The 25,099-nt window shown below is 47.7% G+C and overlaps 1 protein-coding gene across 7 annotated transcripts in view; it reads right to left on the bottom strand.

Moving 5' to 3' along the window:
* FXR1 (FMR1 autosomal homolog 1) overlaps positions 1-25,099 on the bottom strand; it is a 343,266-nt gene that overhangs the window by 190,021 nt on the left and 128,146 nt on the right. For all 7 annotated transcript variants that reach the window (XM_078665656.1, XM_078665660.1, XM_078665655.1 and 4 more), the window contains exons 6-7: positions 13,677-13,770; positions 8,477-8,593 (exon numbers count right to left, since the gene is read on the bottom strand). In XM_078665656.1, coding sequence (XP_078521782.1) covers positions 8,477-8,593; positions 13,677-13,770 — 211 coding nt within the window. The remainder of the gene's footprint in view (positions 1-8,476; positions 8,594-13,676; positions 13,771-25,099) is intronic.

The raw sequence follows: 25,099 nt of genomic DNA, 5'->3' as shown, positions 1-25,099 counted from the left end.
TAATGGCGGGCACTCTGAAGACAGAGAGGTGCTGCCTGTTCTGAAGATAAGCCGCTATGGCTGAGAGATGTATCCTAATGGAAGTGTACGCCAGATTGCACTTGTAGAGATGTAACAGATAGCAGATGATGTTGGGAATAGATGCATCTAGTGGGTTGATGTCATTGGACGTACAGTAGATGACAAAACGCTTCCACTTAGCAGCATAGCATGCTCTAGTAGTTGGTTTCCTCGCCTCCTTGATGATACTCATGCATTCTGGAGGTAGGTTAAGGTATCCAAACTCTAGGACTTCAGGAGCCAGATCGCCAGGTTGAGCTGTCGTGGATCTGGATGCTGAATGTCTCCATGGTTCTGCGTCAAAAGACTGGGCGTGAGGCGCAGTCTTTGATGCGGCACCACTGAGAGTTCGAGGAACGTGGTGTACCAAGCTTGTCGTGCCCACGTTGGAGCAACCAGGACGAGAGTCATGGAGTGCTGCCTTAGCTTTCTTGCGACCAGCGGTATTAGAGGGGCTGGCGGAAAAGCGTATGCAAATTTGCCTGACCAGTTCATCCATATCGCATTCCCCTGCGACTGTGGGTGAGGGAACCTGGCGGCAAAGAGTCGGCATTTTGCGTTCTCCTTTGTTGCGAACAGGTCTATCTCCGGATGACCCCACTGCTGGAAGAACGGGTGGAGAACAGAAGGGTGTATCTCCCACTCGTGCATCTGATGGCTGTATCTGCTGAGCAGATCCGCCATCTGATTGTCCTTGCCCGGGAGGTGTTCTGCCATGAGGAAAATGTTCCTCTGAATGGCCCACTTCCACATGCTCTGAGCCAGATGAGACAGCTGTGGCGAGTGGGTGCCCCCCTGTTTCTGAATGTAGTACATCGCGGTCATGTTGTCCGTCCGGACTAGCACGACCTTGTTGCTCAGATGTACAATGAAGGACTTGAGCGCCATGAAGATTGCCCTCAGTTCCAGATAGTTGATGTGCATCTTCTGTTGCTGCGTCGTCCATAGTCCCTGCACTGTGTAAGTGAGCACATGTGCTCCCCAGCCCTGGAGAGATGCGTCCGTTGTCAGGACAATCTGCGGCACGGGCTCGTGGAACAGTCGGCCCTTGCAAAGGTTGTGTGGAGTCCACCAATGCAGAGAGTCGTATGCCCGACTGGTAACCAACACTAGGTCTGTCAATTGCCCACGAGCCTGTGTCCACTGATTCGCTAAGCACTCCTGGAGCGGGCGCATATGTAACCGTGCGTGAGGGACTATGAAGATGCAGGAGGCCATCATGCCAATCAACTGCATGAACACTCTCGCTGGCAGGGAGTGTCTTGGTCGGAATCGTTGGATCAGTGACTGAATGCTGTCGATTCTGACTTGGTTTGGCTGAGCCATGGCTGTCAGGGTGTTGATCGTAGCACCCAGGAACTGCCGGACATGTGCCGGCTGAAGATGCGATTTTGGGTAATTTAGGGAGAAACCCAGATCGTGAAGAAGGTGAATTGTAGTCGACATGTCTGCGGCGCACTGTTGCTCTGACTTGGCTTGTACGAGCCAGTCGTCTAGGTAGGGGTAGACATGGATATTCTGCCTCCTGAGGTGCGCCGCCACTGTCGCTAGACACTTGGTGAACACCCTCGGGGCCGTAGTGACTCCGAAGGGTAGGACTTTGAACTGGTAGTGCCTGCCTTGAATAGTGAACCTCAGGTATTTCCTGTGTGACGGGTGTAGTGGAATGTGGAAATAAGCATCCTTGAGATCTAAGGTCGCTAAGAAATCTCCCTGGTTTAGCAAGGGAAGAATCTGCTGCAGTGTAAGCATATGGAAATGCTCTGACAGTATGTACAGGTTGAGGGGACGTAGATCGAGAATGGGCCTGAGAGAACCGTCCTTCTTTGGAATAAGGAAGTACAGGGAATATACCCCTGTGCCTTCCTCCCCCACCGGCACGAGCTCGATTGCGCCTTTTTGCAGCATCGCCACCACTTCCTGCTGCAATAAGTGCAAGTGCTCTGCGGACATAGGCCTTTGCCTCGGTGGGATGTTGGGTGGAGTGGATTTCAGCTCTAGGCAATAACCATACTGGATTAGTTGTCGCACCCACCTGTCTGTGGTGATGTTTCTCCAGACGGGCAGGAACCGCTGCAGTCTCCCCCCGACAGGTGTTAGGTGGTCGGGGGGCAGTGACAGAAAGTCACTGTTTGCTTGGAGTAGAGGTGCGGGAGCTGTTGTTTCCTCTGCCGCGACCTCTGTTGCTGTTATTCCTATAACCTCCCTTGTTCTGTTTAGTGAACGAGGAGTGCGTCCCACCTTTGGAGAACTGGGATTGTTGACCCATCTGTCCTCTGGTGACTCCACGTGCACCTGAGCGACGAAAATTGCTGCCACGAAACTGTTGGGACTGCAGGGCCCCCATAGACTTAGCAGTTTCCGTGTCCTTCTTTATTTTCTCTAGGGTGGTGTCAACATCCGGACCAAACAGACTATCAGGATTGACTGGCTGATTCAGAATTGTTGTCTGAATATCCTGCTTAAACCCTGAGATGCGGAGCCAGGCTTGTCTTCGCAGCATAACGCTAGTGTTGATAGCCCTAGCAGCTGTGTCCGCAGCGTCAAGTGCACACTTGATGGCTGCGTTTGATATTAGCTTTCCTTCCTCAATAAGCATTTTGGTGCCTTCTTGGAACTGTGGGGGCAGGTGTTGTATAACCTGTTCTAGGGTGTCGTAGTGCGCCCTATCATAACGCGCCAGGAGCGCCTGTGTATTTGCGATGCGCCAAAAGTTAGCCGCCTGTGCAGCCACTCTTTTGCCTCCTGCCTCAAGCACTTTGGACTCCTTATCCGGGGGAGGAGCTTCACCCGTTGTCTGGGAGTTGGCACGTTTCCTGGCATTGGCAACCACAAGAGAGTCCAGTGGCAATTGTCCCCGGATGTAGACGGGGTCCGCAGGTGCAGGCCTGTACTTCTTTTCAATGCGAGGGTTGACCACTCTCGCCCTCGTAGGCTCCTTAAAAACGTCCCCAGCATGTTTGAGAACACCTTTCAGCATAGGAAGTGTCTTTACTGTCCTTTCAGATATGGCAAAGGTGTCAAAAAGGAAGTCTTCCTCAACCGGGTCGGCATGCATGTCCACATCATGATTGGCTGCCGCCCGTTCAATTAGTGCATGAAATCCTGCTGAGTCCTCAGTCGGGGATGCACGTGCATTAAAGGTCTGCGGGTCTTGGCCCACACCTTGGGTGTTCTGGTCACCAGTGTCGTCGTAAGAATCTGGTTGTACATCAGGTTCATCGATAGGGAAATTGTACTGTTCATCCTCATCATATTCCTCACCCACAGAGTGTTCTGGGGAGGGAGTAGGGCTCCGTCTTGGAGGAGGCTGAATCGGTTCCGTGAGGCCTGAGGCGTCAAGGGGCACCCTCTTCTTTTTCAACGGGATGACGTAGGGGTCCACCGGCTCCGAAGTGAACTTCCGTTTATAGAGTGTCAGCTTACCGGTGGCAGCATCGATGAAATGCTCTGAATCGTCTTCCGATTCGAGTACCCGACGTGGAAGAGGGTCAGGCAGCGAGGAACCCTGTTTCGGAGCCGATTTCGTCGAAAACGCTTTCGGCGCCTCCTTAGGTGGCAAGAGAAAAAGGAGTTTCCCAGAAGGCTTAGCCGGAGCGTCCTTTTGCGGCTGCGGTGATGGCATCGGAGCCGATGGAGCAAAGGCTTTCTCCCTGATTCTCTGCAGTGACTCCGCAATGGGGGACGGTACACTGCCAGTGGGTTTCGTCGCCGACAAGGATGCTTTGAGCGGTCCCTCGGATCCGACGTCCTCGCGGGCCTTGTGCGTTTTGGGCGCGGAAACCGTCTTCGGCACCTCCGAATCTTGAGGCCGGGGCGCAGACTTCTTGGGCGTAGCCTCTTTGGAGCCGACCTTGGCGGGCTTGGACGGCGCCGGAGCCGCTGATCCGTGCCGACCATCTTTCTTGGGGGCCCCTTCCTCGGGCGTCGGTTTCGATTTCGGAGCATCGGAATCGACAGACTTCCTCGGCTTCTGCGGACCGGAGGTCGACGGAGCCGACGGGGTGACGGGCACCGACTTCTTCACAGGCACGGCAGCCATCTTAGGGACACTCGAGTCCTTTGGTTTCAGTTTCGATTTCGGGTCGGCCATTTTAGGTGTTGACGACCCCGACGGTTTCAGTTTCGGTTTCGAAACAGCGTGCCCAGCAAGTGAGTCCGTAGCCGGGCCCGAAGGCGGGGCTGTGGCTTGCGGCAACGGGTCCTGGGTAAGGCCGATAGGCGATCCCGTGTCCCGGTCGGTATCCTCGTAACCTTCGGGGCAGAGCTCGTCCGCAGAGCTATCCGCCGCGGCCCCATAAATCTCATCGTCGTCTCCTACCTCTTCGACGTACTCGAGGACCTGACCCGCGACTCCGTCGTCGTCTCCCGGATCCGCCTCGACCTCCGTCTGTGATGGGGAGATTTGTAGAAGGTGACCCTGGACCTCTTCTTCCGGGTCGCCGAAGATGTTCTCCGGATCTGGGGCCGCTTGCCTAGCTTCCAAGCGCACCGCGCGCCGAAGCTTGAGAGTTTTCTTGGAGCGGAACTGTGCACAGGCCTTGCACTTGCCGTCGTCGTGGTCCGGTGAAAGGCACTTGTTACACACGGGGTGTAGATCGATGTGTGGGTACTTGGACCCACAGAGCGGGCAGTACTTAAACGGGCTCCGCTCCATGTCCGTAAAGGCTTGCTGTCGTGTCGCGATGAGAAGGCCTCAAAGTTTAGAAAGCGAAGAAAACTCCGCTTATTCCGGCTTCAAGAGACGGAAGACTCGAGACCGAGCGCAGACAATACCGACGCAAGAAAATCGAGGCCTTTTGGCCGGTAAAAGATAGTGTTACTTGGTTCCGACAGCAAGACGTCGAGACCACATCCGAACCCAATGGCGGAAAAAAACAATCTGGGGATGGAGCCGATGCCCATGCGCACTGTAGTCCAGGGGAGGAGCCACCTATCTCAGGATACTTCGAAGACTCTTCCAGGACAACAATGTGCAATCATCCGAGCCCAACACTAGGCGGCGATCTAATGCTAAGATATGAATTTAGCAGCCCACATGCCTCGAACTGCCCCAGTCTGGTTCTTCCGTGCCGCTGACACAATAATCAAGTCCGGAGGAGGGTCAGCCCTCAGAAAAAGTGGGTCCTGCTCAGGAGCCTTGTACTTCTTAGTAATCCGCGACGGGCCGCCCCCACCGACGCTGGAGTCAGGAATTTCTCAAGAGCAGGCTCTATTAGGCCAGGCCTCAGGGGAGAAGCAAAGGCCTAGATGAATACCTGTGATGAAGTGTTTCGAAGATGATTTTGACGTTGCAGGAGCAGAAGCAGGCATCTCAACATGAAGCTTTGCAGACCTCCTACCTACACAAGACCTCATTGAAGGTTACAATATGATCAATGGGTGATACTCTACTCGGAGGAGAGGAAGAAAGAGTAGGAGAGAAGTCTGCCTTCGATGGTCTGGTCTGGAGTCTGAGGTCCACAAAGAAGATCTGTTGTTTAATCTTTTAGGAGAGCGGCGGCGAGATCTGGACGCCCAACTCCTAAGAGAACGTGATGTGCGCCTTCTCAAAGCAGGTGACCTCTGCGGAGTGGTACGCCACTCACGTCTCTCAGAAGAGTGAACTGATTGTATTATAGGAGATCTGGATCTGCTAGGAGTATGTGATGGTCTTGTTATCCTTCGAATCTTCCACTCCCTTATGTTCCCCAGCCATCTCGGGGAGATGTTAGCTGCAGCCGGAACTGGTGAGGTTTTAAGAGCGTCTTGCACTATCCAGAGTCCCGGGGAGGAAGAGACTCCTGGAGGTCACAACCTGGACGTCCTTCTGCGTCGAGCTGTCACTAGACGTCGCCCTAGGTCTCTTGGCAGGAGGAGACCTGTGACTGGACTGCGATCTCCCAGACGTCGACCTTCTCGCCGTCGTTCTGGACCATGATCTTCCTGACCATCTAGGCACAGATGGTGCTATGCGAGGTCTCGATGTCGACCTCTTTGCCGTCGACATTCTCGGTGACGCCATGCGTCTGGACGGCGAATGTCGCGACTTCCTTGTTAGCGACGCAGACCTCCTTGATGGCGATCGCCTGTGCTGACGCGTAGTTGGAGAGAGGCTGCATCTTACCGGCGTTGAGTCCCTCAGTGTTCGGTGTTCGGCTCGACGTCTATGCGCATGGCACTATCGACGTTGGTGGTGTTCTCGACATCGCCACGGACACTCTCGAAGGTGGGCTTCAACGTTGATGTGTCAATATCGAGCGACGGTCGCCTGACGTCGTAGGTGAGCCAGACCTGGCCTGCCTACGCGGTGGTGTCGACTTCGGCCAGTGATGGGACTTCTCACCTGAAGTCGTTCGCTTTGACGGCGAAGGAGGCCTCGACGTCAACTTTGACACTGACTCGGAGCACAGAGGTATTTTGGACGTCGATTTGTCCCTCAATGGCGTGAGACCGGTGTTTTCTCTTCTCACCTTTTTATTTGCGCTCCAGCCTTTTTTTAGAGGAGGGCTTCTTCGAGGAATGTTCTTCTCTGCCACCTGCTGCTTCCTTTTCGCTCTCCTGCATAGAATGTAGCTTAATCTTCTCCCTTTCTCTAGGGTTCTTTTTGAAAACTTGCTGCAGTAGTAGCACTGGTCTGGCCTGCGAGGTGAAGGAAGACAAGTAATACAGACAGAGTGCTGGTCTGACTTAGTCATCTTTTTTTCCAAAGGCCAGGCACTTATTAAATATGACAGGAAAAAATAGACTAAAGTCAGAAAAACAACAGGATTTAGTACCCCAAGTACTAAAGACATCGAGTGAAACTAAAAAATTCGACTTTGAACCAACAAATAGTGATAACAAAAACCACTAACTGGCGAGCTCAATGCTCCAGGATCCTCACAGAAGGAGCCGGAAAAAAGAACTGACCTGTCACCTGTGGTGCATGATGGGAGCCTGGGGGTTACTGGAGGTCTTAAAGGCACAGCGCCAGTTTTTTCCAACTGTTCTATATGCAGCCTCTCTAGGCTAATCTGCCTCTATGATCTTGCCTTTTCACCTTTGAAAATAAAGGTTGAGTTTTCAAAGCAAACTGGAAGCAGTTTTCTTTTTCTGTATCATGGAAATATCATGATTTGTGCATTCTTATTATTTCAAATGTAAAAGATTTACAATGCAATTGGGGCATATTTGAGCCTAGTAATATGTTTTTAGGATGCATATGTATACATATGCATATTACATATATATATATATATATATATATATCACCTTGACCTCCTTTCCTTTCGAAAATGAGCAGAGACCACATCGGGGAACAACAGGGAAGCAGCTTTAATGACATGGTAGTTTGGCGAATGCATTTCGGCTTTAAATGCCTTCCTCAGCGCCCAAAAAATGTTCATAGCAGCTTCCATGGTTGCATCATGGTTAATCCTACCGCCCTCTTTGTAGAAGAAAGTCGGCTCCGCCCCCTATGTGGATGGTTCACCACCTGGTTGAAGCCTGCCGAGTAGCGCCAAACTCCAACACCCAGAATGCATTGCTAGGATCCCAGGTAGGTGGTGATCGGAGTTTGTAACCCGATGGGGTGGGCGGTAATGGGATTTGCAGTTGGTGGAAGTGCCAGGGTGAATCTTTGGAATGCCCTCAAAGTGTCTCTCCAAGTCCCCTTTTACCGCTTCAGCCTGTGTGCTGCAGTCTCAATGTTCGCGGGGGGAAACGTGTCAGTGCACATCACCCATTGCCGGGTATATATATATGTAGGTATATGCATATAATTTGTTATTGTTCCTGGGTCCCCGCATGTGGGCGGGACTATTCAGTGCTTATGACTATTAATGAGTATCCCCTGGAAGAGAAGTGAAATTCCCTTGGAGGCCCAAAAACTTCAGGCCATATTTTAACAGGCAGGAGAAGGTAACTAGCCATTTAATATATTTTCACATTAATTCTTTCACGCTGATTAGATCTGAAATGTTGGAGACACTGAGGTACAACTGTGTGTCATCAGCGTATTGGTATATTAAAATGTTCTTGCCCTGTACCATTTCCAAGGTGGCTTCATGTATAAGAAGCGAAAGGAGATGGATGTTCCTTAGGGCACACTGAAGTTTAGTGAGTGCTTTGACGACATGAAGGAGTCGAGGATTCACTAGGTGCAACTCTGCACCTCAGAACAAATCAGACTACCAATGAGCCACATTCTTATTGGAACTGACTGGGGCACTCAAGAGCTGTAGATTAAACAGATTCCAGAAATAGACTGCTTGAGGGCTTTCTCTACTAAAAATATAATCGGTTATGATGCATTCGTAAATCAAAGCCTCTCATGTAAACTTGACAAAACTATTTTTTATTGACATTGCAGCAATTACTCCCATTCTCATTAACATCCGAAATGTTTGCACGTTTTGAAAAGAACTGTAAACCAACTCAGAAATAGAAAACATACCTCTAAATGCTTGGTTGCTTCCTCATTTCTTGACATAAGCATGATTTTTGTGCGAATACTCCGTAAGTGCATATCACTTAGTATGTTCACTCTCTTCACTGTTGCTTCACTGCCAGACTATGAAATGCAAATACATTATGACCAAAATGTTTAGAACACATTTTACTGTATTAATAAATAATAGTCACCAGCTATAACGTGTTACACTCATGCCCTCATGGCTGTAGGAGATGGTTGTAAGACCAAAACAGATTGTCTTAAATGCATGCATGCATGCATGTCACAAGCAGTTAAATCAATGTAGGACTACAAAAGATCTTAAGCACAATACTCAAAGGACAATATTATTGAAACACATTTCAGTGCCATTTATGACATTATACTAAGTATGTTTTCAGCCTGTACAAACTCAGAAGGAAAGATACTTGCTTGGGATCTACTCCCTACTATGGCATTCTTCAGTGAATTCCTCAACACTTACTATATCTAATTATAAGCGGGATCTCCAAACACTTTAATAGAGAAAATCAAAATAATACTTTCTCCTCCAAATGAAAACAAGTTATTTACCCTCTGTAGTGCTCATTAGGGTGGATACTCTATTTAATTGCAGATTCCTCACCTTTAGAACATCCTCAGGCACCAGGCTGAATCCAGATTTAAACTGCATTGCTCCCGCACATCAGCAGGTTACCCCGTACAGCTTTGCGTTCTCATCTGACTGACCTGGCGGCGCCACACAAGTGCTACACCCTCAAGTCAACGTCAGTTTCTTTCTTGACTCTGTCCACCGCCTCGGACATAGAACCCAACAATAATGAGACTCAGTCAACTACTGGCGCTCTATCTCAATTCATGGAAGCACAGGTTCAAGAGCAAGACCTTGGCCTGCTGCTGCAACTGAAGATCTTCTTGAAGTGGTAGCCTGATCAGAGGACAGATGCTCATGCCCTAAAGTCCCATGCTCATTTCGGAGCCACCAAGATGACTTGGCCTGGTCATTTCTGATCTTCAGAATTCAGGCCGGAGAGACGGTGGCGGAAAGGCATACAGTAGTCCCCTGCTCCACTCTATCCGGAAGTAGTTTACAAAAGGCAGACTTCTTGGGAACTCCAGGACGCAAAGATTTTGACACTGCATTTTCTCAGCAGTGGCATAAGGATACAGCAAGTGTTCTCCTCATTGCTAGAAGATTACCTGTGCCACCTTGGGTTGTGTTTGTCTGCCCTGAAGATTAAAGATCCCGACTGGTAGTGTATGACCAGAAAAATACCCTGATGCTCCAGCCAGCTCATAAGCTGAATGCCTCCTGACACGGGAACCAGGATTTTATCCCACCTGTTGCAGTAGCACATAGTGGTGGTGTTTTCTGCAAGAACCTGAACTAGCCTTCCTTTGAAGGACAGTAGGAAGGCTTTTAGCAGCAGGCGAAGGGCCCGCAACTCCACCAGAGACCATAGTCCATCTGCACCTCTTCCAGATGACCTCCACATGCCAGCTGCAAAGAATCACCACCACCATTAGCCCCCAGTAGATCCAATTGCAGGCAAGGAGACATCCCTGCAAATCTTTTGAAGTCTCCTCTGAAACCTTGGTGGAATCTGATGTGTTCTCCTGGTGCTGGCCCACTGAGACTTCAAGCTCAACTGCAGAGACAACATATGCCCCTTGGCATAGTCAATGAGCAAGATGCATCGATACCCTAGGACTGAGGAGGAGACATTGGGATCATAGCCCAAACAAATGGCTTGGACTTCTAGTTATGAGGGGAAGATCTTATATGACCCTATCTAAAATGGCTCTAATGAAAAGGAGCCTGGGCGAAGAAATGAGGTGACACTTTGGGACATTGATAGTGAACGCCAATAATGTCAGGAGGTTCACAGTCTTCTCGAGGCAGTCTACGACTGACTGTGGTGAGTGCCAGTTGTTGAGAGAGGGAGTGAAAAACTGTAATCCTCAACATCCGGAGGTCTGAGGCTATCACCGCTATTACTTTTGTGAACACTCAAGGGGCATTGGTGAAGTAAACATGAAGCATAGCAAATTGAAAATGCTCCTAGCCAACCTTGAACTGCAGATAACACCTAAGTGCCAGCAGGATGGGCATAAGAAAGTGGGTGCCCTGCAGGTCTATAGCCACCATCTACCATCCAGTCGCCAGAATCCAGGGCAGACAGAACCCAGGCCAACATGAGCCTCTTGAATTTGTACTCCTATAAAAAGGTATTTAGAGGGCTAAAATGGGACTCCATCCTTCTTCGGCATAAGAAAATAGTGGGAATAACAGCCAGTCCCTATTTACAAGACTGGATCCCTGTCTAATGCTCATTTTGACTAAAAGTACCTGCACTTCTTTGAGCAAGATGGAAGGGTGCTCCTCTGAAAGATGCTTGTTGCTTTGATGCTTTGTTGTCTGAAGGACATACCAGTTGAATGTTATCTTTTGCCACCCATGGAAACGTCTGATCCTACCTCTCACCGTATGGCAAACTAAAGCAGTTTAGAGGCTGATGTCGCTGGGGCGAGGACTAAGTACTGTGCTGCCCCTGGTGGCCAGAGCGTTTTCCCCACCCCCACCCTGAAAGAACTGGGGTGCCTGATGCAGGGGCAGAAAGCATTGGAAGTGCTGGCACACCAATCCTCTGGCAACAGGTGAAATTGCTGAGGATGCCGTTTTGCAGTGGCAGAACAGCCTAAGCAGAGTCCTATGACCAGGCTTTTTTGTTTTTTGTGTTCCAAAGCTAAATTGGCCTTCTCTCTAAACAGGCAAGATCCATCAACAGTATGCTTATCAGAGAGCCTTGCACATGCCCAGACAACCCAGTGGATCTCATCCAAGTGTACTGCCGAAGCACCACACTAGTGGCAACTGCTTTTTCCAAGAATCTGTAGTGCCCAGCCCAGAATGGATAATATATTTTGTGACATCCTGACCATCTTGGATGGTTTGAGCCAGGTTGTCCCAAAGCTCCATAGGGACTACCTGCAAGATCTTCCTGTTCACTGGTGGATAGGAACAAGGCTCAAACCAGTGACCCATTAGGGGTTCAGTCAAGGTCTCATTCACAGTAAGTAAGAGTTCAGCTGCAGTTTGTCCAGGTTGCAAATTGTGTTAGTATGTTAGTTCTGACTTTCTTGGATGGCAGTTGTGAAACCAATACCTCTGCTGCTGTCTTATTACTACAGCAAAGGAGGGATTCTTTTCCATTGGTGGGCAATGAAGAGAGCACCACCCACTGTCAAGGGGAGTGTCCACAATACTGGCCTCCCCAAGACTATATATAAATCATCATCATCATCATCATCATCATCATCATCATCAAAATGCACCGGGAAATAATCCCCCTCATCTCCATTGTCTTTGACTCCGAGTCAGAGCCTGAACCAAAAAGTTGTTGGAGCACTGGAGTGCGAAAATCTGAAGGACAGGAGCTCCGGACCCCTGCTGAAAGGTGTGGAAAGAGAGGAACTGACATCAGGACACAAAGTTGGCCCCTATATGCTTTTCCATGCAGTCATGTCCACATGCAGGAATAAATCATGACGGAGACCAATGGCAGGACTGGCCTGCATTCAGGAGCCATTGCAAGAGATTCCAGTTCATATATGGCACATATGGCTCCTGGAAAGATACAAAAGGTGAGGAATCTGCAGCTAACTGTATTATTGGTTCCTTACTTCATACTATAAAACAGATTTGGGGGTTGATCTGGCTAAAACAATGGATCTTGTCCTAGTGGTCGGCATTAATCAAGAAGTCAAGGCATGAACGACTCTGACCTCACATCTGGTATTTTTGTGTCCATCATCAGATTATAGATTCCTTTAATTACCAGCATTAGCAGTCTTGTTTGTGCTTTTTCAAAAATGAGTCTCAAGTAGAACGGAATATCTGGTTTGAGAGTCTTCAAGCTAGGCAGCTCAATCTCTTTGCTCCCCACACCAAAATGTCTTTAAATGGTCAGAATATCAACTACGCCTCATATACTCAAACATCAAACAGATAGGGGCGAACGTGACCACTCTTAACCCCTTGGCTGAATTACTGACCTATACTTCTGTTTCCCACCACACCCTTGTGACATGTAAATACATCACAATGCTTCTCAAAGACCACTGGAAACAGAAGTAATAACAATTATTTTACTGTGTAAGCACTTTCAGGATTGCTCCTGCACAGCACTCCTGAACAGTGCAATTGCTAACAAGTCATAAGATGCAAGAAACACACAGGCCTCTGTGTTTTCCTTAATATTAGGAGAGTAGTCATTCACACAGAATAAAACACAATATTGTTTTGTGGAGAATACAGTTAGAAAAATATGTTCGCTCACAAAATAAACTGAAGAAAATGCATGTAAGAGCAGTTTTCCCATTATGGGTATCCTCATTAAACTTATGAATATTAAAGCATTCCCTGCAAATGCACGATAGAGAACACTTCCAGGAGAGACAACAAAGGACTTTCACCATAAAGAATGGTCATGTAGAGAAAAGTACTCTTTCTCCTTAAGAAAATAAAAACAATGCTTTTAAAACCAAACTATAAAGCCAAAATAGGTTTAAAATTATAAGCAGAAGCATTACTGTTCAAACCTTTTTTTCTCCGTTACAGATGCATATTAAAGGAAACTGTTCCCAGAGGCATACACCTCACAATGAAACCTCACTGTCACTTTAGACAAGCTAAGGACCTCTATAGTCCATGTTAAACAAGAAATAATACATTTCAGTGATTATCACAAGAAAAATGCCCCAGCATATACACAAAGGCAGAAGTATTCAGAGTTAATGAAATCTAAGAAGCCACCATTATAAAAAGCATGACCTTCAAAACAGTGTGAATGATTGCCTTGATGTGGCCATCAAATTGCTGTTTTGCGACCAAGGTAGCAAAATTCTGTACCCAGACACCATGTAAAAGCAGCATATGTGGGCAGATTTAAATACAGAAGTTAACGGAGAAACACAGTGGATAAAATGGAAATTTTAAGAGTAAGTGTGCCTCAAAATATTCCAGTGTTGCATTTGCCTTGGAGATACAAAAACATCTAGCCTAAATACAAGTAAACTTCAAAATGTTAAAGACAAGCCAAGCAAGTAGAGTTAACTATTAAAACCCAGAATAGAAAAAAAACATTTTTCACATTCCAGATCCACCGAGACAGTGCCCACTGTACATTATTCAGTTCCTTACCAGTATAACTAACTGATTCGATTCCGCGTGGAAATAAATTCGACATGCTCCCACGGCTTTTTTGAAGTCTTTGTGAGCACTTTCATTCGAGCATCTACAAAAAAAAACATAATTGCAATGCAAGCATAACTATCATAAGCTCCATAAATCAATTTCAGGATTGCCACCATTATAATAAATAAAAAAAAGACAGAACAGTGAAATGTTTTTATTTAACAATAATGCAACTAAAAAATAAAGAAAAGGGTGAATTCATTTGATAAAGTTGGATTTAATGACGTTGTCCATCAAACTAAATAAAACATTGTTTTTGTTAGCAAGAAAGGCTTACCAAGTAGAAGCTGTGTTTTCTCATTTTACTCCACAAGATAAACACCTAGTAATAAATACGTGTTTATGGATTAAAATAGTACCAAATGGGAAGTGTGTTTGCCACCCTATATATGACTACATGTGGCATTTCCCCGATTGCGGAATTTGCCATAAGTACTGAAACAAACACAAGAAGAGCACAGAGCGTCACCTGCAGTACATTTAGACATAAAATACACAAGAGTTAATAGAGGAGTATCTCAAAGTAGAACTGTAGCCACTCCAATGCAAGATGGTGTATACTGGGAGAAACAATTTTAGTCTTGATTTATATTACACCTGGCCTCCAAGCCTCTTTCCAGGTTAATGGGACAGAGATATTGTGAAAGAAATTACTTATGGAACCACAGGCACATCCTTCCATGTACATTCCATCTCATTGTGGAAAATTACAAACAGATGACTAGCTGCAATCAATTTGCTGGATCGTATTTACACATTTGAAAAACAACATTAAATTGACACCAACAATGGACCACTACCTGGTTCCAATAAGAGCAAGTACAATTTTTCATTTTTTTTTAGTTTTTAATAGCCGACCTCAGGATCAAACCAGGAAAGGCTTGTTGCATTATCATTGCCCTAAGTAGTACGACTTGTACCCCAAATATTCAAGTTGTGTGGCACAGACTGGGCAAGAAGACAGAGCACATATATGGGGGTTTCCTTGTGGAAACTTCTCAAGTTTTTAGTTAAAATGTAGGAGGGCTGAGAGGGAAGGTGGAGGGGGAATCAAGAATCTACCGTTGAAACAAAGAATGCTTCACTATCAAGGTAAACAAAGTGCAAAGCTTATTTTAATGCACTCTATTCAATCTGCATAGTGTTGATCCAAGATTGGAGGCTCACATACAACTAGAATATAAACTCGGAACCACACATTTTCTAAACACGTCGAACCCTAACTTCAGAATGAAAGAGTTCAGCCTGTTGCTCAGGCTTTTTAATAGGACACAACTGAGAGGTTCGGTATTGAGGTAGAAGGCAATGCGTCTCTCTCAGAGTCTCTCTCAGTGGGTCATTAAGGTGTTCAGACAACTTGAACATCCAGTCCTTGGCCTCTCTGCAGAGTGCACAGATCAATGGTGGCATGTGCGGACTGTAAACATGATTATATGTGAAATTGTAAGGCGTTGGTACAAAGTTGCAAAAATATGAACAGGGTCAACGTTTTTAAATTAAATGGGTGTAGTAGGGAGTGCTCCAGAGAACATTGGAGTAAAGCCAGTGGAAGGAGGGAGACCGCACTGTGATCTAGGGGTGCGGGGGGGGGATAAGGTTGGGTGGGGAGGGGGGTGGTGAGTGTTAATATATAATATGCAGGTTGAGGTTATGATAAAAAAAATTACACATGTATAAAAGTACTGCACGGATGGACATATACTTGACAAATGTAATGCTAACAATGAGATTAATCTGTATGTTCGGATCTGTGAGTGTAGGGGTCGTAGTGGGCCGGGAGGGGTAGGCGAAGAAAGTGAGATGCCAGGTAGTAAGTATAGAATAAGAGAGTGAAAGAAGGGTGCAGAAAAAGAAAGCAATGATGAATGAAACATGAAAATAGAGGTGGGCAGAAAAAGGTTTGGTGTGGTCCCTGGACACGTGTAGTGATTTAGCAGGGGGTCCTCAGAAGTCAAAAGATTAAAAACTATTGGTCTAGGAGCCAAAAGTGAAATTAAAAAATGTTCAAGCCTGGGGGCAAAAGATTTCACTGCTGCTAAAAAAGAAATAGAAAGTCTGTGAGGCTTATCAACCTCCCAGTACTGAAAAGCCTAAGATCCCATATCCGAGGCTCTTCTGGCCCAATTAAGACACAGCAGGGTTATTCTCAAATTAAATGGTCTGAATCTGTTCAAGGCAGTTTGAATGGTCAGAAAAGATGTGGAGGTATAAATAAGGTAATGGTTCCATTTCCCAAAGCATCGCTCCTAAAAATCTCCAGAAAGCAACACAATGGGCACTCTCAGCTCACATGAGTTGAAAAGAGATTAGTCAGTGGACGCCCCCATATCTGGGAAGGTTTAACATTCGGATGAAAACTATTTGTGCGAATTTGACAAAGCCTTCTGAGCGTATTCGCCTGAACTCTCCATTTCCTTAAAAAATAAGCAACCTGATAATGGATGACCCTGACCACCAACAAGGAGTCCACTCCTTGTACTAGTGGATGTAGTGCATGACCGGTTTATTGGCCAACAACACCCAAACTTCCCTGGCTTCCATTGCAGAAGGAAAGCCATCGGAACCAACTTGATCGTTCTGAGGTTCAATAAACTGAGCTGGAGAAATTGCTCTGGATGTGACAAATGGATATTCGCATTCAGATTCCCCTGAACACTCGGATGGCATCTACCAAGTGTTGAAACATACAGCCTGAAAGGGCAGAATCCTGACGCTTCAATAAAATATCTGTAACTAGCTTTATGATGCCTAGCTTTCAAATCTAATGTATTATCAGGCATTCATTGAAGAGTAGTCTAATTTAAGTTAGTCATCTTTGAAGGATTTACCACAGTACCTTCGGGGAGATGGATCATCTAAGGGGGAAGCATGTCCCATATTAGGGCAAGTATGTGTTTATTTAACAATGCATGCTATGAAGGTAGAGTCCTCACAAGTGAACTTGAGAACTACTTAGTTTCAGGGTACTGCGTTACCAGTCTGACCATTTCAACGTTTTTCAGCTGTAGTACATATTCTTGTTATGGAGTTTTGAGATTCTGGTAACTCAAGAGTTAAATTGTCATGACTCCACAAGGTGTCCTCAATATAGTTTTTGGGCATGGGCACCTTTTGACAGTTTTTGAGTGTGACCTTCTATTCAATGCATATTGTAGAAAGTCCAGCATATTTAAGCAATTGAAATGTTTTGTTACAAACCTCTGGCAAACACCTGTCACATATTCTGCGATTGTAATTCCACAGAAAGCAAGACAAAACCTAAAAAGATTTAGAAAGCATAAAACTTTTTCCATAGTGAAACTCTCCAAATTATATAATAATACAACTAAACATTCAGAAGGCGCGCCTAAGGCAAGCCCGTCTGCGCCTGGCCCGGGCCTAGGATCCCTGGATCCTTCTCCATTTTGTCCCATAAATACTCTAACGAGGAATTGATTAATCTTAATTCTAACGAGACAGGCACTAAGTGTTTATGCCTAGCCCCAACTGATATCAACTTAGCATGTCCTTGTGGTTTCACTCTTCCACCAGAGTAGAAGATCAAAGCGCTCCGCTCACCACAAAGAGTGAACAAAAAACTCCAGTTAGGAGATAGGAAACAGGATTTAACTTGTCGACTTATCAATGTAAGATCCCTGATCAAATATAAGTACGAAATAGCTGAGATGATAACCACCCGTAAAATTGACGTGCTCTTTCTCACAGAAACATGGGCTGATGCAGCTTCTGACCCAGATTTTGTGATTGCAACACCTACGGATTTCCGGTCATTCAGAATAGGCAGACCATTCAAAATAGGAGGGGGTGTAGCAATTATTTAAAGAGAGCAGTTTTTAGCCAAGTTTGTCCCAGCTTCCACTCTTCTTTTTGAAGCGCTGCATTTTACCATTGAAATAGCATCCAAAATGATAGGTAATCCTACTTTACGGCCCTCCTAATGCCAGGAGCACATTTGTGCAGAATCTGGAAGGACTCCTGGAATCTGCACTGTCTAATAACGACCTCATTGTTCTGGCGGATTTAAGTATGTATTTAGAAGATCCAGAAGACAAAGAAACGGATAATCTGTTAGATGCTCTAGGGCTGATAGGCCTTTCTCAGCTTGTCTCAACCCCCACAAATAGTGCAGGGCATACGCTCGACAGGATGTTTAGTTCCATGGCCGGGTTGATAGTAAAAGAAGTCCTTCTCTTGACATGGACAGACCACTTTTTAATTAAATTTAATATTGTAACACTCCCAGCCCAGCCAACAAAGACAACAAAAAAAAAACATCGACCTACATTGCATTGAGACAATCAGATCCAACGTTACCCCAATCTCTTTTTGAGGATACACGCCCTCATTTTAATCAGTGTGTAGACTCCAGTGCAGTTAAATACACTGAATGGCTAAATTAAGCCATAAAAACCTCAGTTCCTATTAGAAAAATCTCAGGGAATCGGGATAGGCCATCGGCACCCTGGTTCTCGGAAACTGTACGGAAGGAAAAATGAATATGCTACTTACCAGTATGCATCTGTTCTTGGCATGTAGGGCTGCTAACATTCATATCTTAGCATTAGATCGCCGCCTAGTGTTGGGCTCGGATGATCGCACATTGTTGTCCTGGAAGAGTCTTCGAAGTATCCTGAGATAGGTGGCTCCTCCCCTGGACTACAGTGCGCATGGGCATCGGCTCCATCCCCAGATTGTTTTTCGCCATTGTGGCAGAAGATGGAGTGAAAAGTGTAAAGGATGTCCATGCTAATGAATAAATACAATAGTATATCTGCAGCTGCGACAGGCACCGGGGAGGAGGGCGGGCGATATGAATGTTAGCAGCCCTACATGCCAAGAACAGATGCATACTGGTAAGTAGCATATTCAGTTCGAGGCATGTGGGCTGCTAAATTCATATCTTAGCATAGAATACATAGCAGTCCCTCCATCAGCGGCGGTTGCCCGTGCCAGCTGCAGAAACCTGAAAAAGTGTTTTCAGAACAGCCTGTCCTACAGCAGCTTGCTGCTTGGAATGCACATCAACACAGTAGTGTTTTGTAAAGGTATGTGGTGTAACCCACGTGGCTGCTCTGCAAATATCCTCTAAAGGAATGTTCCCTAGGTAAGCCATGGATGCCCCCAGTTTGCGTGTGGAGTGCGCTCTGGGGGGTATTGTTAAAGTGCGCTTGGCTTTTTGATAACATATCTGGATGCACTTAACAATCCATCTGGCTATTCCCGCTTTGGAAATCGGGTTGCCTTTGTGTTGTGGTGCGAAGGCAACAAAGAGTTGTTGTGTTTTCCTAAAGGGTTGTGTTCTGTCTATGTAGTACATCAACGCCCTCCGTACATCTAAGGTATGGAGCATTCTTTCCGCCACCGTTTGAGGGTTTTGAAAGAATGCTGGTAAGTCAATAGTTTGGTTTAGATGAAACTGTGACACCACCTTCGGAAGGAATTTGGGGTTAGTGCGTAGCACTACCCTATTTGGATGAATTTGAATGAATGGCTCTTGGATTGTGAGCGCCTGCAGCTCACTGACACGCCTCAGAGACGTAATAGCTACAAGGAAAGCTACTTTCCACGTAAGGAACTGGAGTTCACACGAGTGCAGTGGCTCAAATGGTGGTCCCATCAGTCTGGTGAGAACGACATTGAGGTTCCACACCGGAGCTGGCGGTGTTCTTGGGGGAATGACTCGTTTCAGACCTTCAAGGAAGGCTTTAATGGCGGGCACTCTGAAGACAGAGAGGTGCTGCCTGTTTTGAAGATAAGCCGCTATGGCGGATAGATGTATCCGAATGGAAGTGTACGCTAGATTGCACTTGTAAAGATGCAACAGATAGCAGATGATGTTGGGGATAGATGCATCTAGCGGGTTGATGTCATTGGCTGTACAGTAAATGACAAAACGCTTCCACTTTGCAGCATAGCATGCTCTAGTAGTTGGCTTCCTTGCCTCCTTGATGATGTTCATGCATTCCGGGGGTAGGTTAAGGTATCCAAACTCTAGGACTTCAGGAGCCAGATCGCCAGGTTGAGCTGTTGCGGATCTGGATGCTGAATTTCTCCATGGTTCTGCGTCAAAAGACTGGGCGTGAGGCGCAGTCTTTGATGCGGCACCACTGAGAGTTCGAGGAACGTGGTGTACCAAGCCTGGCGCGCCCACGTTGGAGCAACTAGGATGAGAGTCATCTCGTGCTGCCTTAGCTTTCTTGCGACCAGCGGTATTAGAGGGGCTGGCGGAAAAGCGTACGCAAATTTGCCTGACCAGTTCATCCATATCGCATTCCCCTGCGACTGTGGGTGAGGGAACCTGGCGGCAAAGTGTCGGCATTTTGCGTTCTCTTTTGTGGCAAACAGGTCTATCTCCGGATGACCCCACTGCTGGAAGTACGGGTGGAGGACAGATGGGTGTAACTCCCACTCGTGCATTTGATGGCTGTACCTGCTGAGCAGATCCGCCATCTGATTGTCCTTTCCTGGGAGGTGTTCTGCCATGAGGAAAATGTTCCTCTGAATGGCCCACTTCCACATGCTCTGAGCCAGATGAGACAGCTGTGGCGAGTGGGTGCCTCCCTGCTTTTGAATGTAGTACATCGCGGTCATGTTGTCCGTCCGGACTAGCACGACCTTGTTGCACAGATGTACAATGAAGGACTTGAGCGCCATGAAGATTGCCATCAGTTCCAGATAGTTGATGTGCATCTTCTGTTGCTGCGTCGTCCATAGTCCCTGCACTGTGTAAGTGAGCAGATGAGCTCCCCATCCCTGGAGAGATGCGTCCGTTGTCAGGACAATCTGAGGCACAGGCTCTTGGAACAGTCGGCCCTTGCAAAGGTTGTGTGGAGTCCACCAATGCAGAGAGTCGTATGCCCGACTGGTAACCAACACTAGGTCTGTCAATTGCCCACGAGCCTGTGTCCACTGATTCGCTAAGCACTCCTGGAGCGGGCGCATATGTAGCCGTGCGTGAGGGACTATGAAGATGCAGGAGGCCATCATGCCTATCAACTGCATGAACACTCTCGCTGGAAGCGAGTGTTGTGGCCTGAACTTTTGGATCAGAGACTGCATGCTGTCTATCCTGACTTGGTTTGGCTGAGCCATGGCCGTCAGGGTGTTGATCGTCGCACCTAGGAACTGCCGGACATGTGCTGGTTGTAGATGCGACTTTGGGTAGTTCAGCGAGAAACCCAGATTGTGAAGAAGGTGAATTGTAGCCGACATGTCCGCGGCGCACTGTTGCTCCGACTTGGCTTGCACGAGCCAGTCGTCTAGGTAGGGGTAGACATGGATGTTCTGCCTCCTGAGGTGCGCTGCTACTGTCGCCAGACACTTGGTAAACACCCTTGGGGCTGTGGTGACTCCGAAGGGTAGCACCTTGAACTGGTAATGCTTGTCTTGAATAGTGAACCTGAGGTATTTCCTGTGGGACGGGTGTAGTGGAATGTGGAAATAAGCATCCTTGAGATCTAAGGTTGCTAAGAAGTCCCCTTGGTTCAGCAAGGGAAGAATCTGTTGGAGAGTGAGCATGTGGAAATGTTCTGATAGTATGTACAGGTTGAGGGGACGTAGATCTAGAATGGGTCTGAGAGATCCGTCTTTCTTCGGAATAAGGAAGTACAGGGAATACACCCCTGTACCTTCTTCTCCCACCGGCACGAGCTCGATTGCGCCTTTTTGCAGCATCACCACTACCTCCTGCTGCAATAAGAGCAAGTGCTCTGCGGACATAGGTCTTTGCCTTGGCGGGATGTTGGGTGGAGTGGATTTCAACTCTAGGCAATAACCATACTGGATTAGTTGTCGCACCCACCTGTCTGTGGTGATGTTTTTCCAGACGGGCAGGAACTGCTGCAGTCTCCCCCCGACGGGTGTTAAGTGGTCGGGGGGCAGTGACAGAGTCACTGTTTGCTTGGGGTAGAGGAGCGGGAGCTGTTGTTTCCTCTGCCGCGACCTCTGTTGCTGTTGTTTCTGTAACCTCCCTTGTTCTGTTTCGTGAACGAGGATTGTGCTCCACCTTTTGAGAACTGAGATTGTTGACCCATTTGTCCTCTGGTGACTCCGCGTGCACCTGAGCGACGAAAATTGCTGCCACGAAACTGTTGTGACTGTAGGGCCCCCATGGACTTAGCAGTCTCTGTGTCCTTTTTTATTTTCTCTAGGGTGGTGTCAACATCTGGACCAAACAGACTATCAGGATTGACTGGCTGATTAAGAATGGTTGTCTGAATATCCTGTTTAAACCCTGAGATGCGTAGCCACGCCTGTCGTCTCAGCATAACGCTAGTGTTGATAGCTCTAGCAGCTGTGTCTGCTGCGTCAAGGGCACACTTGATAGCTGCGTTTGAGATTAGCTTCCCTTCCTCAATAAGCAGTTTAGTGCCTTCTTGGAACTGTGGAGGCAGGTGTTGTATAATCTGTTCTAGGGTGTCGTAGTGCGCCCTATCGTAACGCGCTAAGAGCGCCTGTGTATTGGCAATGCGCCAAAAGTTTGATGCCTGTGCAGCTACTCTTTTGCCCCCTGCCTCTAGCACTTTGGACTCCTTATCCGGGGGAGGAGCTTCACCCGTCGTCTGGGAGTTGGCACGTTTCCTGGCATTGGCGACCACAAGAGAGTCCAGTGGCAACTGTCCCCGAATGTATGCGGGGTCTGCAGGTGCAGGTCTGTACTTTTTTTCAATACGAGGGTTGACCACTCTCGCTCTTGTAGGCTCCTTAAATATGTCCCCAGCATGCTTGAGGACGCCTTTAAGCATAGGCAGTGTCTTTACTGTCCTTTCAGAGACTGAGAACGTGTCGAAAAGGAAGTCTTCCTCAACTGGGTCAGCATGCATGTCCACATCATGATTGGCTGCCGCCCTCTCGAGTAGTGCATGAAAACCTGCTGAGTCCTCAGTCGGGGATGCACGTGCATTAAAAAGTTGCGGGTCCTGCCCCACACCTTGGGTGTGCTGGTCACCAGTGTCATCATATGAATCCGGTTGTGCATCCGGTTCATTGATAGGGAAATTGTACTGCTCGTCCTCGTCATACCCTTCACCCGCAGAGTGTTCTGGTGAGGGAGTAGGGCTCCGTCTCGGAGGAGGCTGGATTGGTTCCGTGAGGCCTGAGGCGTCAAGGGGCACCCTCTTCTTCTTCAGTGGGATGACATATGGGTTCACTGGCTCCGAAGTGATTTTCCTCTTGTAGAGGGTCAGTTTGCCTGTGTCAGCGTCGATGAAATGCTCTGAATCATCCTCTGATTCGAGTATCCGACGTGGAGGCGGGCCTGCCGGTGAAGAAATCACCTGTTTCGGTGCCGATTTGGTCGAAAAAGCTTTCAGCGCCTCCTTCGGCGGCAAAATAAATAGAAGTTTCCCAGAAGGCTTCGCTGGAGTGTCCTTTTGCGGCTGCGGCGATGGTATCGGAGCCGACGGGGCAAAGGCCTTCTCCCTGATTCTCTGTAGTGATTCGGCTATGGGGGACGCCTCACTCACAGTTTGTTTCGGCGCTGACGAGGATGGTATGATCTTTCCCTCGGATCCGACGTCTTTGTGGGCCTTGTGCGCTTTGGGCGCGGATCCCGTCTTCACCGGCTCCGATTCCTGGGTTCTGGGCGCAGACGTGCCAGACTTCGTTCCGTGTGCCTGCGTAGCCTCCTTGGAGCCGACTTTGGCGGGCTTGGACGGCGTCGTAGCCGTTGACCCGTGCCGACCATCCTTCTTAGAGGACCCCTCCTCTGGCGTCGTTTTCGATTTTGCAGCGTCGGAATCGACGGACTTCTTCGACTTCTGCGGACCGGAGGTCGACGGAGTCGATGGGGTAGCGGGCACCGTCGTTTTCTTTGGCACGGCCGCCATCTTAGGGACACTCGAGTCCTTAAGTTTCAGTTTCGTTTTCGGGTCGGCCATTTTAGATGTTGTCGATCCCGATGGTTTCGGTTTCGGTTTCGAAACAGTCTGCTCAGCAAGTAAGTCCGTGGCCGGGCCCGAAGGCGGGGCTGTGGCAACGGGTCTTGGGTAAGGCCGACAGGCGATCCCGTGACCCGGTCGGTATCCTCGTAACCTTCGGGGCAGAGCTCGTCCCCCGAGCTATCTGCCGCGGCCCCATATATCTCATCGTCGTCTCCTACCTCGTCGACGTATTCAAGGCCTTGACCCACGACTCCGTCGTCGTCTCCCGGATTCGCCTCGACCTCCGTCTCGGGTGGGGAGATTTGAAGATGATGACCCTGGTCCTCTTCTTCCTGTTCTCCGAAGATGTTCTCCGGATCCGGGGCCGTTTGTCTAGCTTCCATGCGCACCGCGCGCCGAAGCTTGAGAGTCTTCTTGGAGCGGAACTGCGCACAGGCCTTGCACTTGCCGTCGTCGTGGTCGGGCGAAAGGCATTTGTTACACACGGGGTGTAGATCGATGTGTGGGTACTTGGACCCACAAAGTGGGCAGTACTTAAACGGGCTCCGCTCCATGTCCGAAAAGTTTTGCAGTCGAGTCGCGATGAGAAGGCCTCAAAGTTCTGAGAGCGAAAGAAAACTCCGCTTATTCCGGCTCCAAGAGACGGAAGACTCGAGACCGTGCGCAGACAATACCGACGCAAAAAAATCGAGGCCTTTTGGCCGCTAAAAGGTAGTTTTTCTCGGTTTCGACAGAAAGACGTCGAGACCACATCCGAACCCAATGGCGGAAAAAAACAATCTGGGGATGGAGCCGATGCCCATGCGCACTGTAGTCCAGGGGAGGAGCCACCTATCTCAGGATACTTCGAAGACTCTTCCAGGACAACAATGTGCGATCATCCGAGCCCAACACTAGGCGGCGATCTAATGCTAAGATATGAATTTAGCAGCCCACATGCCTCGAACCAATTGTGCCGTAGGATGGAAAGGCGTGGGTTGAGGTAACTTTAGATCTTTGATAAACCCGAACGTTGTGGCTACAACACCCATTAAGCATAGGTTCTGTGTCGATTGTAAAGTATTACTTTTAAGTGACTGGACATTCTTGAAACTAATGGTTACCATACTAAATTGGAAGACTGACTTTGCGTAAAAGAAAGGCAGCATTTGTTTTATTTGTAGAGGCTATGTGAATTACATGAACATCACATTTAAATGTTGACAAATAGTTTGCTGTCCAAACTTGTAAACCATGTGATCAACAACAGAGCAGCCTGTCCAATTGGATCTCTTTTTTCTTGAATACTACCACTCGCATATCTATGGCCCTCTCCATCCTACTTCTCTAGCAGTACATTTTGAAAAGTTCTCACACACTGAACTTTATTTTACGGAAGACAGAAACAGACCATCGAATCCATCATGCCTATTGTGTTCGCCAAAGATTCTGTAGGTAGCTTTAGTAAAAAATATATTAGTCAAACTACGAATACACAATATTCAACTT

This window comes from Lissotriton helveticus, chromosome 11, assembly GCF_964261635.1.
Source record: "Lissotriton helveticus chromosome 11, aLisHel1.1, whole genome shotgun sequence".
NCBI classification, from domain to species: Eukaryota; Metazoa; Chordata; class Amphibia; order Caudata; family Salamandridae; genus Lissotriton; species Lissotriton helveticus.
The sequence above is the reverse complement of the archived record's forward strand: the minus strand, read 5'-3'. Positions and strand labels throughout refer to the sequence as shown.